Consider the following 18,156-nt stretch of genomic DNA (forward strand, 5'->3'; position numbering starts at 1 on the left):
TAATTTTCAATTTGTTCGTTTTGTTTGCTGTTAATAATTGTCCAGTGTGTTAAAACAATCAATGAGTATTGAGCAAAAAACGAATGAATGCGCGCAATTCCAATATATAATAATTATGTATCAAGAGAGGTATAAAATTTAAAACCAACCAAGGGTTTCGTGCCAACTCGAGTGCTCTCCTGGATGGCGTGTGCTTGAGTGTGAATCGTGTGCATGTGTGTAATCTAAATTTGAGCATATATTATATTTTTACTCACAAAGATTGATTCTCATCTACGGCTCTTTGGTTTGACAATCATTAGAAAATGAAAGAGAAACTGTTACTGAAGTGGCGCAAACAAGTGAATAGAGCGGTTTGTGTTCTCAAAATAATTGAATCAATCGCATAATATTGGTAATCAAAGGAGGATATGTTCTAATTTTAAAAACATATAAAAGAATCTACGAGCTAGCATTTAAAATTAAAAATTGAACTTAATCGCCAAGATCTCAGACACAATGAGTATTCTGGAGTTTGCTTATCATCTAAAATATTAACCAATTTTGTTCATTTCTTTCATCGGTACAAAATAATCTTCGTTTTTTCAAGAGATTCTACGGTACAACGAGAAATTGCTGAATTCACGGTGTTTTCGGTTTTGCTTGAGGTATTGTTCCAGTCACAACTAGTTTGTCCACGTACAAAGAAAACGAAAGGGTTGATTGTTTCACGGTTGTCGTTTCGGGTGCTAGACCACTCTGAAGTAAAATATTATTTCAAACTGGAGCAATGTCTCGATATTTTTTACAGAGATTCTTAAAACGGGGGTGTGTTGTGTGTGTTTACGTGTCCTTATATAATCTTATAGTAGGTTTTTAACATTACATCAGCTTTTCGTCAAGTAGCATCACTTGAAGCTTCGACATAACATACGCATGTACTCAATACATAATTTGATTATGTACCGTCACTTTTGTTTTCCTTTAAATTATATATCATTAATTATATCTCATTATCATTTGGCACAAAACATGTTTTGCCCACTTGTGCTACACTTTCCATGTGTGTGTGTGCGAGTAGTTTCTTCTCGATTTGTCGCGCGGCCCGACGGGAAAAATCGTCGGCCGGTGTTTGTTTGGTTGCTTTGTCCTTTCTCGATGTGCGTAATAAAATCGTCAATCGAGATTCTAGTTGTGCTTGCTTATGAGAAGGTAGTATTCATACATCGAGTATTCCCTAGTTTAGCGACAAACTCAATATTTGATCATCAGTGTAGGAACAAAATTGATTTTAACAATAAATTTTTAAAAAAAAGAGAGATAATATTTACATTCCAACACTTTAAAAAAGAGCCTGGCAAATTAATGCGTTTAAATATAATAAAATCAAGTGTCAGGAGATTCGTTCTGTCTAATTCCAGCCGGCTGAGCCGAGCTTTCCTCTGTGCTTTCTTTGTTTGTGCTGGTTTCGTTTGTCTTGAGAGACAGAATTGGTCAATGAACCAATCAAAAATATCGATAAATAAATCTAAAAGAAAAAAATCTTGTTCACAGCGGTAGCTGCCAATTTCCTTGTGTCGATGGGGGCACTACGACTGCTTCACGTTTGTCCCTTCCAACCTGGCTACTCGAGTCGGATTGTTGTCATGTAGTAAAATGAGATGGCGTATTTACAGAGGAATCAATCAATCTCAACCATTCTCCTTGGCCTTTCTTCTTAGTATGGTGTGTATCGGTTGAAGGCATTTCTGTAGACCGATGCCTAAAAAATGAGATGAAAAAATTAGTGACATTTAAAGAAATTTTTTTGAATGAACTAGTAAAAACAAAAAAGTTAGAAAATGACAATTTTTTAAACTTATTTGCAATACTTTTTAAATACTTTTTTATGTTTAAATTACAAAAAAATTATTTAAAATTTTAATTTTTTCATTCTCTATTTTAAAGAAAAGGTAAAATTTTTAGTACACTTACGCCGTATCCGGCCACCGGTCCTATGCTGTGACCGAGGTAGGGGTCTGCGTATTCGCGGCCGTAACTGCTTGTTGCCGGTGAGAGGCAGAGAGGGTTTCTGCAAACAAACCATCGGAAATTATAATATATATTTCGGTTCACGCGAAGGTTGCATTCTGAGAAAACATTCAAAGCACTGCTTGTTTAGTCCAAACGCGCTCTCTGTTCCGAGGATAATCAATGAGATTCCAGCTCAGTGCCGCCGCCTTTCTGCATCCCGGGATGATGTAACTCGAAGTGAGCACTCTATCTATCAAGTTGCATGACTAGAGTTGATTTAGCCAAAGTGGCCCAGATGGTCGCATTCCCTTCGAGGGCCGCTCGCAGGCAACGATAATCAACGGCTATATTTAGACTGCCAATTACTGCGGGATCACGATTTTGCCAATTTTGGGCGGGACTGTCTAATTTTTTCAAATAATGACGCTTGGGTAATCAATGGAATCGCAAACGTTCAGCAAAATTTATGAGATTTTAGATTGAATGATTAATATTTATAAAAAATTTGGCAGAGCAAAACAACTTTTTTTACAAAAATTATAAAAATATATATCTAAGCTGAAACGATTTCCTCTTTTTGGTGACAAACTAGTTGAAAATTTTGAATGGCAAAGAGTGCTTTGAAGTTTTTTCAATATTAAAAAGGATCAAGATTTATTCTAAAATATTCATAATTAGGTGTAAAAAAGATTGAATAGGAAAAAAAATTTAATTTCAAAAGAACACAAGTAAAAATAGGGAATTGCTATGAGCAATTTGCTCTCATAAAATTGAAAAATTTACAAATTGGAATAAGCAATATCTATGAAAAAATAATTTCTCAGTTAATTATGTGATTATTTACAAAAATCCAAAATTTATGAAAATTCCCTTCAACAACTTTTCTTTATATTTTTATTGTTAATTTAGAAAAGAACTTCAAATTTCTTAGTAGATTTTGTGATATTTACCCTGCGACGGCGGCGTAGCCGGTGACGGGCTGCTGGGCAGCGGCAGCGGCCGCCGCGCCGTAAGCGACCCTCGCGGCCGCGGCTGTGGCCGCCGTGTAGCTGGCTGCGGCTGCGTAGGAGGCCTGTTGGGCAGTGGAGAGAGCGGGGGCCTTTAGAAGCGAGAGGTGAGGAGCTGCCGCGGCGGCCGCCGCGGCCTGGGCATTGAGCCCCGAGGCCGTCATGCCGGCCACCGCCTGGTTGTTGGCAGCAGCTGCTGCTAAGGCCGCCGCTTGCTGTGTTTTGAGTTTGATTTGGTGGTACCAAGAGGAGGAGAGAATTCATTGAACACACAGGCAGCACGCAGAAGGCAGGCAGGCAGACACGAGCAACATAAAAAATATCAGAGAAAAGAACGATTTTGTCAACAACAAGAAACCAAGAAGTCGTATATATAAATTTTTTAGTATAACAAGTTTGCTTGTTTTTTTGTTTTTCAAGAAACAAAGTATTCTTGAGTGAAATTATTTACACATTTGTTGCGCGCACCACCTTCCACCCTCAAAACTGGGGTGGGAGGTGGTGCGGGTGTTAGTCCTGAGGGGTGAAAAAGAGGCTGAGCGCCGCCGTTTTTTTTATTATTTTTACCGTTTTAGTTCCGCTCGGAAGGCTTTCTTTCTTTTTCCTTTTCTCCACCGGGGAGATGGGAAATTTCAAATTCTGCCTTGATGGAGAAATAAAATTTGGCGAAGAAAGGCATAAAGCCGAAATGGTCCAAAACGGCGGCGCCCATCTCTTTGATCCGTGGCACAATGAGGTGCACTTGAACGGTTCCTCAACGGTTCATAATTTCAAATCGACTGCACAAAAGGCGTGAGTGCCAAGAATCGGTCTGGGGGAAATAACTCAGTTTTCAATTTAACAGCCCATTGCATTGCATTCCAATTCAGCACTTGGGTTGCCTTCAAAGCAAATTTAGAGCAAGTAGTAAAAAGACCCGTCGTAGACCTGTCACGTCAATGAGAGTGAAAAAAGAGGCTGACTTTGTGGTTGTTTCAAAAGTCGCTAATCAAAAAATGATAAAAAAAAAACGTACAGAAAGTACCACTAAGTCTAATAATTGGCAACAGTAAAAAATGGATTTGAAAGTATAAATATGAATATTCCGGCATCGGTGCCCGGCGTCTTTCTAAAGCGGGCAGCCATTGAACTTAAAAAGAAGCTTTTCTGAACAAATCATCAGGTGCAACTATTTCAATTAACACTGCTGATTGTTCCGACTAGCTACGGTAACTGAACATGAACGGACTAATCTACACAAAATTGAAAAGTGCATGATTGATTAAAAACGAACCACAAGTCTCGATTTGATATAAATATATAAAAATTATTATACCGTTGGCAACAAATCTACCAAAATGGGAGGACAAGGGAAAAGCTGATTTACAGAAATATAATTACTTTATAATGGTGAATCACTTGATAATTATTCGATTCAGACTCAGACACTGCCGGGGCACATGTGAAAAATTTCTGCATGCACTAAGGAGTTATTATATATATTACAAATCAGTCAGTTCACCTTTCAACAGAGAATACAATTTGCCCCCACCTCAAGAAAAGGAAAAAAATGTCGGGTCTAAAAAGGAGGAAAGTAGCATAGATGGACATGCCTAATTTAATATCAGTTCACAAAGCTGCTCGGCGCGACAAGGGCGAAATATTATTTAATTTTATTATCAAAAAAAGAAAAAAAGGGTTGCCGCAAAACACTATGCACTTGGTTCATCAGAGAAATACTTTGGCGACAGACACACAGAGTGAAAAATAAAAAAATCATAACGAAAGAAGGAGAATAATGTGTGTGAGAGACATTATTTAGAAAGTGTACAGCAGCAGCCAGCGGTCGTCTCATCTCGTCACAGGTCCTAAACTTGATGGAACGAGGGCTGCTAAAAGGCCTTCCTGCCCAGCCTCGGGGGCGACCAGCAAACGACATTTATTCGCAATGACCGCAGCTTGGTTAGTTGTTAATATTCGCACAGAGAGAGAGAAAGAGAGACACAGACGACCGCGTTCAGGAGTTAGCAGCAGCAAGAAGCTGTGTCAGGATAACATGGGATGGTACAGTAGTTTGGCTGGTGCGCGGAATGCGTCGGTTTGTTTAGTGCTGTTCCGACCAAGGATGCATCTTCGTGCGCGAATGTTTCCTTTTTACGACTGAGAGTGTCAAGGGACGCCATTACTTGTCCGAAACTAAAGTTTGTGTTTAACTAGCGGAATTTTTAAGTTACAAACGGAGAAGAACACTAAAATGAGTTAAGTAGAATAACATTAATGTTGATAATAAAATAGAATTAATTCTAGTTCAATTTAAAGAAAGAAAAAAATGAATCTAAAATCTCATATTCATCTGAAATTTCAAACAAAATCATTTTGGAAGCGCTTATGAAAATTATTCAATATTAATTAAAAAACATTTATATGCAAGATTGAAAGTTAATAATTTTTATAAATCTCTAAGCATTTCAACAATTGAATGTATATAATTTGGACAAATAAACAACAATAATAAATAAAATTACTTCTATTTGAGTCATTGACACTTATTTTGTTAAATTTAAGCACAATTTATGTGATAACTATTTCTTATATCTATAATCCCTTTTTAACTTAAAAAATTTTTATCACAGTCAATAATATGATTTTGTTTACAAATTCAATAAACTTATTGATTTTGATTTTTAATAGTTTTCGGAAAAATGATGGCTATCCCTGGAAAGTGTAAGTGCGGAATTGTTTTGTTCGATGCTGCTTGGAAATTATGCGAGCTCACTTATTCGAATTATTGCATGCCTTCGGGCGCGGACGGAAAACAAATGACCAGCTACGATTGTGTGATTTCAAGCAATTTCGTGAATTATCGCGTGCTGCGGAGAAAAATTATCGTGGCAAGTTATCGTAAATAATGTGTTAAAACAAAAGTGTTTTTTTATGCACAATAAAAGCAAATCTCACGAACGGCTATTATTTTCGGTGGTTGTTACAATACTTAATTTCAAACTCCGCAGGACAAAAATAACAAATTCCGGAAGCAGCACCTGAATTCTGTCGTTACGGTGTTAAAATGTTGTAGTTTGTTGTTAAGGACTATGCGTGTAACATACTCACAAACTGTTAGCGCATCTTATCCGCAAGATGCGCCCAAGGCCAGTGAACTTAATTATACAAGAGAAAACCAATACTTTGAAAGAAGTATTTAATTACCTCGTCGGTGGTATGCCCAGCCTGAAACATAAAAACGTCTAGAATACCTCCTGTCCTTTTCTTTGGAACATGTGGACAATGATAAACAAGAGAGATATATAGAGATTGATAATAATGAAAAAAATATGGTTCTCGAATCCACTAATGGGATAAATTGGTGTTTGAGCAACGAACAGATTGGGGAGTTAGATAGAGAGAGAGAGAAAGGTTGCGGCAAAAATTGTGCAAAAAGTGTAAGTATTGTAAGAAGTGAAAATGCTGCAAACTACACTGCTATGTAACAAAAATTTATACACACTGCTATTGAATGGGGTTGATGTTAAGAGGCGAGCAAAAATTGGCAGGAGAACAGGGAAAATTCACAAGGGATGCATATTTTTTTTGTTCATACAAATTTGGCCTAAAAAGCATGCAAATTTGAATGAAAATCGTAACTTTTTATTTTACACTGGCGGTCTGTGTTCAGCCCTTGTATATTTTCCCGTTCTAGATTTTACTCTTTAGAAAGAACAAATAATAAAAAACTGACTAGTTTCGCGAGAGAAGAGTAAATGAATTATGGTGCTGAATGCTCCTTTTTTGTTGTTAACGATTTCGGTTAATTTTTTGCACCCACCCTTCTTGTTAAGAAGCCGTAAAAGTGCCAATTAGGAAAAACACGGAAAAAAAGGGGTGAGCTTTGACTGTCTCAAGATTTCTCTGGTGGGGGGCGAGTAAAGAAAGGTCTCTGGTGGCGCAATGCACCTCATTACAATTGTCACTCGCAAACAAAGTGTTCCAACGACTCCTCAAAACAAGAAGATAATGGCGTTTCTTATGTACGAGGCAAACTTTTAATTGCTTCGACCGGCAGCAAAGTTTTTAAGGGGTCAAGACAGACTTGGCCCCAGCGGGCGGGAAACAATGGCACGGTTGCGCTAGTGGGCTTCTTTTAATTGAAAGCGACGAGGGAGTTTAATTTGCATGGGGAATAAAATTGCTCCTCAACAGCGACCCCTCGTCACAGGATCGGATTTTAAATGACTCGAAACAAAAGAATTTCTGCAACGAAAATTGTTAAAAATTCCGAGTTAATAGAAGCAAGTCAAGGAAAAAGCGTTAAATTTTCGTGCAAAACCAGGGGAAGTTTAAATTTAACTGAACCATTTAAAAAAAATTTGATTGGTTGATTAATAAAATCCAACTTATATAATACCCTCGATAATTTAATACAAAGATTTGCCTTTGTGATTTGTTTCAGGGCAGGTCATCTGCAAGAGCATTCAGCAGTTTGAAGAGAAAATGATAAGAGAGATTCGGAGCAGCGTATGGAAAAGTAAAAATGCATACACAGCCAAACACGAGAGAGTGACCCACGACTGATACAGCATGCACTGGACCTGAATCGGTTCACTTCTTTTTATCTCACTTGTCTACAGCCACCGTTTCATTCACCAAGGTTTGGTCGGGAGGCCCGCATCGAACCAGAAGCCGCTAGTAAACCAACTACTTGCTGGAGAACCAAGGGGTTTACTCGTTCAAACTTCTAGTATGATGGACACAACACAACGAGAAGAAAAGTGCCAAGTGTGTTGTCGCAACAATCAGTTAGTGGCACTCGCTCACGCACTATCCAGATATCAATACACAAAATCATATATTTATATATAATATTGGATTCCTTAAGTTCTGTGAAGTAATACAAAGCTGGTTACAATGAGTGTGAGAAAGTCCAAAAGCAAACCCAATAACAGCGTCAAATCAACTAGATAAATCTCAATAATTAAGTCAGTCATAATATGGTATCAAATACGGATGTATCCAGAGATATCAAGAGTTATCAAATTCAACATTCCAAAGCATTTCTGAGAGTGCATAATGTTTCGTTTAAATATGGTACAACATCACTGAGAATCAATCAATCAAGTAACGGGGGCAATGATTTTCCGGACGGCAATTGACGCCTTTTTCGAACGGTGCGAAAAGGAAATTTTTCGCACCTTCCAAAGCGCAAATTGGTGCCGGAAAACTGAAGTTATTTGCAAAAAACATAAGAAGAAGTATACGAAAAAATATAATACAATTATTAATCATTGCTAATTAATGTTCACATTAGAGACCTTACACCTCAACTTCTGTGGAAGTTTTTTTTTAATAAAATTTTTAGTCATGCAGAGGAAGAATGTATATATGTAAAAATATGTACTCGAAAAATCGGACAAAATTTGGCATGCATCATCGAGATTGAGAACTACGGGAGCCCTGCGCCCGCCGAGCAGCTAGTCTATGCAAAAGGGGTCGATGGGAGGTCAAGGTTCACGGGGTGAGCGAGTTCAAAGGTGGAAACGTCACTGACAATAGTGTAAATTGTAATATTCAACTATTGTAGAGAGTGCTTCCTGGAAGAGAGCAAAATGCAGCGGGCCGGTGCAGGTTGAGAAAGATTTTTGAGAAGTATTTTTTTTCCAAATTATATAAAAAAAAAAGTTATGTAATATTTTAATTTTTTTAAAGTTATTTTTTTAGGAGAGCAGAGGCGCGGGGGCGTCCGCAAGCCGGGCGATATGTACCTGAAGCCTGTAGTTGGGGTCGGCCTGCGATGCTGCATGCGCCGCCAGGATGGGGTCGTAGTAGACACCTCTGCAACAAACACACACACGAACGCTCGCTCAGATCAATAACAATAGCATACATTACACCACGTGTGCCGCAGAGCTAAATTTTTTACGACTCGCGGCCGGTGGAGCAAAAATAATAATTCTGCATGGGAGTGAGTGCGGCACGTGATGCTGTTGGGGTGGTTTTATCCGTTTGCTTTTAAAAATTAATTGTCGCGACGTGCGTTTTTACGACGTAATTCGAGTTTAATTAAAAATAATTATGTGCTCTGCAAACTTTTCATCGCGTCGGTAATTGCGTTTTCGCGTTGACTCTCTTAATTGGATTTTGATTAATTATTGGATGTAGCAGAGACTCGGTATGGGAAATCTATAAAAATTAATAAGGATATCTAAAACGGTAAACGAGATATTGCTTTTATTCATAAATTGGTAATTATTTTTTTCTCATTATTAAGAAAAGTCTGTAAAAATGAAATAAGCATTGAAATTTTGATAAGCACAATTTCAAGTTTTCACCACGGGCTTTGGAAAAATCCTCTGGGATGATCTGGGATATTGGACAACAGAAACGATTAAAAATTTATTAAGATAAGAAAATTAGAAAATAAGTTTTGTTTTGACCATTTAATAATATCAGAAGTTTGAATCTTCCAATTTCAGGGCACAAATTTGAAGATCAAAACATAATTATTCTTCAGCAAAAAGTTAAAACTAATCCCAGATTTCATTAAAAAAATTTCAGTAAATTTTTCGCAAACAAAAATTTAAAATTTTAACATAAACAGTATCTTAATTATTTAATCATTCCAAAATTTTCATTGTTTTATATAGTAAAAAAGCTGCGCGTTTTTTTTTATATTAGAAGATTACACTTGATTAATTTTGGAGATTATCCAAAAGCGGCGTTTGCTTTGGAAAGACTTGAGAAAGAGTAGCAGATTGTGAGAGTCGGGACGGAAGGAAGGAAACGATGCCATCAAAAATTGATCCTCTTTAAGAAATACAAAGCACGGCGGCTGGCATTCATCGGCAGACGCGGTCTATTCATCGGAGCGAATGGAATCGCGACCACTTTGCCAATAAGGGGCGGCAACTCTCTCGCCGGAGAGGAAATTGGCATATTGCAGTGGATTTTGCTCTGGCGGTTCTCCAGCAAGAAAATAAGCATAATAATTCTGCTGCTTACGGTGTGTAGCCGTGGAGAGCTGTGGCCGCCGCCGCCGAGAATGGACTCGGGTGTCTGGCGAACGCGGCCGCCGCCGCAGCAGCTGCAGCCGCCGGGTAGCCGCGCACCCTTCCGCGCTGGATGGCTACGCCTCGCAGAGCCGCCACTGCAACAAAAAGCACAAATTCAGTCAATTGCGACGCTCAAACAACCGCGCGGTGCTCGCAAACCATGCAAAAACGATTTTAATCACATAATCAGCAAGCTACGCTGTTTCGATTTGCATAACAAATACAAGTTTTGCTGCGGCTTTTATATCATTCAAATGAAAACAAAAAGTGACGACTTTATAAATAAAATAACTCTTATTGGAAAGTAAAAATAATTCAATTTTTCTAAAGCAATATCTGATTAAAAATTTAATTCTCTTTATATAGAAATTATATCATCATGTATGTTAAATTATTCAATTACTTAAGTTATTTTTCATGAGGAAACTTTTTAATTAAAAAATATTTCTGTAGAATTTAAACATGATTTAAAATTTCATGCATTTTTTTTTCATTCAAATGCGTGCTTGAAAAATCTTAACAATAAATTATTTATTAAGTACGTTTTGATAAAATGCATTGATTTCTTTTTTTACGATTGCTTGAGTCATGCTATGCACGGCATGCCATAATGTGTTGTACCGCGGGCTCGTTTAGATCGGAATAATTACAATAATTACACTCTACCATGCAGCAAATAATTAGACTCGATTAATTTCTGCTGTCGGTAAGTTTAATTTACGACGAGCGATCAACAAAAGAATGGATAAAGTGAACACAATGCAAGTAAATTCCTCAAGCATTTGTCAAACGTTTAAATAAAATAAATGTGATAATTGCAATCCAAATATGGAAAAAAGACCAACCTTCAGGCCATTGAAGGCAAACTGTAGGAAAATAACATCGATTAGTATGATTTGGTTTAAATCAGGGGCGCAAGGGTGGGCTACACCCCGGCGTATATTTATAGGAATATTTGATGGAGTTATGTACAGAGACACAAATGTTTGATGATTTTTTTATCAGAAAAAAAATAGATTTCCACCTATTTATAGTGAACGATTGAAACAAATGATATCCGCATTCCACTTAATCTTAAATAAAAAGCATTGCAGGAAGCGTTTGAAATTAAAATTTACTATACAGTGCACGCTGCAAATATACTGGATTGAAAACCAATTACACGGTTTTCGGAAGCACACTGGTGCGAATTTGGCAGCATGCAAATTTGAATTTTACTATATAATTGCGGAATTAAAGCTTTAGGCACTATAGGACATTCAGAGTTGGCAATGAAGCGAAAATCAGTATATATATATTTTTTTGGTGGTGAAAAAGCAAAATTGATAGCGTGACGAGACATTTATGGATAAATTGAATATATATTGAAAAACTGGCATGGCCCACATCAAGAAACTAAAATGAATGTTACGATGCTCAAGATAATATCTCACCCAGAGAAGGGACTGATCCGTTCCTAGTGAGAAAAACTAAAATACAAAGTAACAATCAAATTCGACGTTTTGCTCTAACCAATCGGCCGATTGGTTTTGTGTCTGTGGTGGATAGTGGGAAAGATAAAGTATGTCTCTCTGTTGTCAGGAAGCACAATCATTCTCATCTAGCACTAGTACTACTCAAGAGGCTCCTTAAAGTTTTGTTTAGCCACCATTTTAAAATGTTCAAAAAGATCAATTTTGAATTTATATTTTCAATAATAATATAGAAAATTTCACTTTTTGAAGAATACAAATAAATAAGTAGTTGTTTAAATGCCAAAAATCACATCAAACAAAACCTGAATAACAAGAAGGTGTGCCTAAATTTTGTTGCCACCACATAGCTGCTTCCTTTTCATGCCAGTATTAATGAAAACTATGGTATAATATATCTTTCATAAAAACGAAATAATTCCAAGAGGCAAAGTGTGTAGTGCTGGTTGCAATAATCACCAAGAATAAATATATAATATGGTATATGTATGATCTCAACAGATAAAACCGTTGGTGGAAACAGAAGGTGTATATAAGGGTGGAAATTTTCAAAATGGAACAAGGAAACAAATTTTGCACACTCACCATTTGGCACCGTCGGCGCTTTCTTGGTTTGAACCCTCGCCGTCGCGTTGTTAACCTACATTTCAAGATACAACACATATTAGATCAATGGAAAACAAATCAAAAATGGTTTTTGAAAGCAAAAAGTATCTTGTGTGGATTAAGTGAGTCGTTTTCGAAACTAACTGTAGCAGAATTTTGACTGAGAAAAGTCCTTTCGGTGTTTGTGTGTTTTGTGTTTGCGTTTTAGGGGGGTGGATTTTTTTCTGTCAATTATTATTATTATTTTTTTTTTGGCTGAGATAATATTATATCTTTTTTGATTTTCAAATGATTATGTGGAACAGAGTAATACAAGTAATCAAGATATCCATGCAACATGATGATATATTCAGAGTATATAAGTAGCCTTGCAGACTAATAATGTAAAACACTGAATAAACAAACTCGCACGCACACACGCACGCAAAAATTAAAGTGCTATATATTTTCGTTTCTTATTTTTATTCCGCATTTTCGTGAGATTTTAGATAGAAGATTGTGGATCTTTAATGTGAGGGGAATTCGTCCACGATCGCAATACCCAAAGCTATGATATAAATTGTTTCAAGACACGAGTCAGTCAGTAGCTTCAATCTACTGGAGTCAAGATAACACAAAGCCACCTACAAAAACACAAAAACAGGCAACAAAATTAATATTAATACAGTATGATAGAGTAAAGAGAATCGACGGTGAAACAATAAAAAACTTAAACGAACGGACGGTGAAAATAAGTGGAAAAAATGTAACATACAGCAACAATCGGTTGTCGGTATGAATTTTTTTTGCAATAAGTCGACTTCCTTCTTTCAATCAATCAATATTTATGTGCAAGTTTAAGGTCGTGCTGATAGTCACAGGTTATTGAGAAGACTAAATGTTTACAGAGTAAATCGACTCTCTTGTTTTTGGACATGCACATTTCGGTTTTCAGCCCTTTGGAAACCTTCAAGCCCTAGGGTTGCGTCATAAGCAGCTTGGGGCAGAATGCACCCCACGTCTTGCCGACTTAGGGAAGCTGGATCAGGAGGCCACTGGCGGTGGTGGCGACCTCTGGCCTTAAGTCGCGGTTCAGAGTTTTGAGAAAACAACGCAGGCCAAAAGATCTGACAACGAGAGTGGCTTCCTGGCAAAGCTTGCAGCTCGACAATGATTATTTGGCGACAAGTAAGAAGCTCGACAACGTTTAAATACTGTGTGAATGGGCTGAATACAGTCAAAAAATACTTCGTTGTTGGATAATATTAAGCATGCTGAAGAACATCCGTAAGCTAGATAATGTATGTTGCAGTTCACGAAACAAATAATCAAGGTGGTTAGACAAGGAAATTATTCTTCCTCACAACATCAAAAGCGAGTGCGGCCGATTCGGCGAGCCACCCCGTTCATCCCTCTCGAATTTGTTTCAAGAATCATGTGTTGGGCCGGAAGGGGAGAAGGACAGACAGAGCATTCGCAAAAAATTTAATTGCTCCCAAAGAAAAGACGATTCAAAATTTGTATTCTTTGCGAATGTTCTTTATGGGTCGGCTCTCCAAAGTGCCGCAAGGACGTGAGTGTCTAAAACATTTTAGGAGCTAGTCGGATACAATTGTCCAAAGTTAGTAATGAGTGAGTATACAGTGAAAGAACGCGCACGCACGCACAACACCAGTATAATAGTATACAAAAAAGAGCACTCGCACGCACACAAAAACAGAGCAAGAAGTCTAGGGTTGCTCTCTTGCTTGACAGAAAACGTGCAGCAGCATCCCTTGCGCTTTTCACACACCACGGTCTTTTTAAGTTTAATTTGATTCAAAACAACAACGAACGCCAGTCGTGAAAGTGCGCACGAGTTTTGCTGAAAACTTGCGTTTGATCAGTAAAATCGAGCGCACAGCATGTTTAAATAAAATAATTAATCATAAATTTGTATTTTAGAAAGAGATGACTTCGATAAAGGCTGAATGCAGGCTGGGTGCAGAAGAGCAAAATGAAGGAAGTTAGAGAGACACAGCATTTCCAAACTGAAAGATGGATGCACTGCTCTGCAGAGCGGCATGGGGGCACCTCACCCTCTACAACGAACGGCCCCCGATTCCCTCCACATTAAGACTTTTGGGGAGATTTAAAAAAAAACTCGTGTGGGTTGATTCGTCGTGTCAATGTCAGAATAATTATGCAAAACACCCGACTGTTCGAATGGATTGGAATTAATTTTATGATGCTGAAAATGATGCAGAGCGGCAGACCAACACTGATGCATTCCACCTAACGTCACTTTTTATCCGAAACGCCGGTTGATTATTTTTTTTTTCCAAAATTTTAAATTCATCAAAAGCCCGGCTTTGCAAAAGATAAAAAGAGAGCGCGAGGAAGAGTTTTTTTTGTAGGAGGAGAGAGGCAACACAGTGTGTGTATAGTAATAACAACTGCAGTACAGGGATGCACCAAGATCGTCTAAGTCACTAAGTTCTCTCTAAAGTACGCAGCGGTAGCAGAAATTAAAGTGTGTATATATCAACATCTCAAACCCAAAACTGGAAAATTAAACTGGGAAAATTATCGAGGAACTGCGCAATGCAGGGTGCGAATGCGGCAGATTTGGGTTGTTTCGGGCCCAAAATTAGATATGAACCGCGCCGTTTTTCTCTCTCGTTAAATTGTACTCGTGCGGCAGTGGAAATAATGGAATTTTTGATAAGGGTGCACGAGAAAAGTTGGCGGGCGGGCAGAAACAGGCCAAAAATTTGCATTCGCAAAGAGTGAAGAACAGGGGCGGCGAACCGTATTTTTTAATTCACCGGTTCGCCGACACGAGCCGACGGCCAAAATTTGGTATGAGAGAGAGATATTATTTTTTGTATAATTAATTATGTACGTACTCATTTCCGAGTTCATGACAGTCAACTAGTGGTAAGATTAAAAATCAAAATTAATGGAAATCCAGTTCGCACTTCATGGTCAACAAAGCAAACCAACCTTCAGCAACAGTATTAATCCAGCAATGAAAATAATAGGAAAAAAATGAATGCACTTGGTGTCAACATAGTAATCCAAAAATCAACATGCTATGATTGTCAATCATGTCAACAAAGCAGCTCATCTCCTTAGTGTGTTTAAAATACACGGTGCATCAAAAAGGAGTCTCAAATTTACATAAGATATATATGAGAACGGGGAGCAGGAGTTTTTGTTTTGCTTGTTGGACGTACACATTTTGTAGTAATAATTATTTAAGATATGGAAAAAGGAGATTTTTTGTTTAAATAAAGTTTGGCTCCGAAAACTTGGAGAAAAAAATGATAAACAAATCCATTGCCTCAATCTTTACATCCACATTTATATATATTTTTTTAATTAATTTGAGGAGGATATTTTGAAAGTATATGTTGCGTTTGCTCAATTAAAATACTGATAAATTTTTGCCGTCATATCTTCACTTGTCTTACCTGACCCTCATAATGTTGGGCGGATTCTTAACTTGAGAGACACAATGATTTTACGAACTGCGATTGCCCACAGTGAGTGTGAGAGTAATATTTGACCTACGGCCCGACGCTCTATAGAAAATCAAAAGGAGAACAAAAAATGTAGCACGCTTCATGAAACATGGTTTAATCAAAAAAGAACGAAACAAATAACGGCAGAGGCGACAGAACCTGAAATAGAAGTCATTAGTCGTCAAGTGAACAAAGTAGACACACACCTGGTGGCTCGCCGCGATTCGCAATTGCCTGTGTGTGTGTTTGTTATTCCCTGATCATCACAATTATAAATTTATATGATGCAATTATTCAGTTTCTTTTTTCTCTCATCGACACACGCTCTCTCGTCACTCGGCACAGACACACACGAACAACATCATATTGCAAGGACTGATTAATAATTATAAATATATAATTATTTATATAAATTAAGTAAGCGGAGAATATTTATATATATTGAGACTCTTCGTTCTGACTCTGTTGTGTTATATTATTTAGCATCGTCAGGTGAGAGACAATCGGGTTGGACAAATCACAGGGGTCGATGATATAAAGATAAAGAGAAACAGACAGAGAGAAACGAAGACTGGGTCGGGGATGTTTCCAGGGGCGAAAACAAACGTGGTGTGTGTTGTCAAAAATCATTCTTTGCTCTTGCAACTAAAATATATTTATATATATAATGCAAACGGGAGTTCAGGAGGGAAGCACGGGAGTTAATTCTTGAAGATTTGCAAAATTTTAATCAAATTTAATTATTATTTGATACCTTGCGAGAGAATTGATTTTTTTATTAATTCTTTTCGCAAAAATAATCAAATAAAGAAAATTTGATTAAGTTTTCAAACCATTCATTTACGATACTTTTCATAGGTGAACATTTAGTGTGTGTTAAACTAGAGAAGCGGTTTGGGCAGCGAATGCATTATTTGATGCAAGCGCGCGGTTCGCCCTTACTTTGTTTTCGCTTTAAACGGGTAACATCGATTTCAAAGAGGTTTACATTCTCGTCTGATTCAGCCACAATACTGATTACTCTGTACAGTCAAGACTTACCATTGCTCAGGGGGCATGTTATTGGTGGGAGTCTCGGGTGTTTACAAAATGAGCACAAGTCACAGCAGTTACTCACACACGTGCCAAACCGAAAAAATTAAATGTGTGTTTTGAATGCGTGTGGCAACGAAGTACGTGTCAATGCAATCAACAGCAGAGAGTGATTTCAAATTTTAACAAAAATTAATCTACACCGGAGTTAAAATAATTACCAAAAGAATTACGAGAAAGATTAATGAAAAGTTTGAGTTAATTATTGTGAATGAATCTTAACAGTGTCAAAACTCGCCATGCTCAGAGACGAATTATTGAAAAATTTAATTAAACATGTGCTGAAACTGCTGTGGCTTATCATGGAGGAGGCGTCTTTGTTAACTCTTTTCTTATTGAGGGCAGGGGATATTCATTTCCTTTAAAAGCTGGACAAATATCACCCTATTCTTACTTTTTTTTAATTTATTATTATAGAGAATAATGTGCAGGATATCATGATCGCCTAACATGTTGTGTATATAAAAACCATGTAGTACACAAGTTGACGGCAGCCCGCGTATGTCGTTACAAAACGCACTCGCATTACTGGTAAATAACATCAGCCAATGTTACCAAGCACCAATAATCGGCCTGCGCGTCAAGTAACCGCGACATAGTCGGGCGCGCGAAAAAAATTAAAATAAAAATTCCATGCACACCTCAATTTTCCTGCCCTCAACCACGGTGCCGTGAAGTTTTTCGCGTGCTCTCTCTGCATCCGCACTACTCGCAAAAGTTACAAAACCGAACCCCTGCATGCAGAAACAGATACAAGAAAAATACATGCATTAATAATCATGTTCATCATCAACGATTTCTTGGTCAATCATTATCATAACAACATAATCATCACAATGAAAAAACTCGGGAGAGAAATAACAATATATATGTATAATATTTCTAGAGAAATGAGTAGCAGCAATAATAAATCTCGAATCAAAGAGCTCACAACAACGAAAAAATCATAAAGTTCATGTTCAGACTAAATCTGTGGTGGTGGTTTGGATTTTGAATTCTTATTTAATTTATATTAATTTTTTTCTCATTTTAAAGAAGTGAAGAGCTCAACTAACAAAGTAGGAAGTAGTAAACATCGGGGAATGAGGTTGAATTAAAGAAAAAAATTAAAATCTGAACATTGTGAATTATAAAAATATAATATGCCATTATAGTAAATATATGAGATTAGGCAGGTCCAGTCCAAAAACATCCAATGGCGGCAAAGTCGCTGTTGAAGGGATGTTAGTGCAATCATCACAAGTAAAGCACAATGTCTAACATAGCGATTCGCTAAACTAGCGCACTGACACATGTATATTTTGCCCCTTTCGGCGAGCACGTGCATTTTTCAAAACTTTGGACCGCGATCAAAACAACCGGAATCAAAAGAGGAACCGCTTATTATTTTAAGTCTCGGTGACGTCAGCAGAGAAAAAAGGGACGTGCGCGCGCGTGTCTGTGATAAAATGCAAAACTGCTTTTAACCCGCTTATTTCGG

The 18,156-nt window shown here is 37.5% G+C and overlaps 1 protein-coding gene across 10 annotated transcripts in view; it reads right to left on the reverse strand.

The window, feature by feature from the left end:
• Positions 1–1,445: 1,445 nt before the first annotated feature.
• The window catches only part of LOC132199616 (RNA binding protein fox-1 homolog 1-like), a 39,365-nt gene continuing 22,654 nt past the window's right edge, over positions 1,446–18,156 (reverse strand). For 3 of the 10 annotated variants that reach the window (XM_059624469.1, XM_059624467.1, XM_059624468.1), the window contains exons 6-16: positions 17,318–17,410; positions 12,079–12,133; positions 11,455–11,490; positions 10,867–10,887; positions 9,972–10,116; positions 8,735–8,804; positions 6,186–6,206; positions 4,380–4,460; positions 2,943–3,214; positions 1,954–2,050; positions 1,446–1,741 (exon numbers count right to left, since the gene is read on the reverse strand). In XM_059624469.1, coding sequence (XP_059480452.1) covers positions 1,697–1,741; positions 1,954–2,050; positions 2,943–3,214; positions 4,380–4,460; positions 6,186–6,206; positions 8,735–8,804; positions 9,972–10,116; positions 10,867–10,887; positions 11,455–11,490; positions 12,079–12,133; positions 17,318–17,410 — 936 coding nt within the window. In that variant the 3' untranslated portion in view covers positions 1,446–1,696. The remainder of the gene's footprint in view (positions 1,742–1,953; positions 2,051–2,942; positions 3,215–4,379; positions 4,461–6,185; positions 6,207–8,734; positions 8,805–9,971; positions 10,117–10,866; positions 10,888–11,454; positions 11,491–12,078; positions 12,134–17,317; positions 17,411–18,156) is intronic. The other 7 variants (XM_059624471.1, XM_059624472.1, XM_059624476.1 and 4 more) reach the window with 7 other exon arrangements.

The sequence above is a fragment of the Neocloeon triangulifer genome, unplaced genomic scaffold, assembly GCF_031216515.1.
Source record: "Neocloeon triangulifer isolate White Clay Creek 2 clone unplaced genomic scaffold, ASM3121651v1 ptg000014l, whole genome shotgun sequence".
In the NCBI taxonomy this organism is placed as follows: domain Eukaryota; kingdom Metazoa; phylum Arthropoda; class Insecta; order Ephemeroptera; family Baetidae; genus Neocloeon; species Neocloeon triangulifer.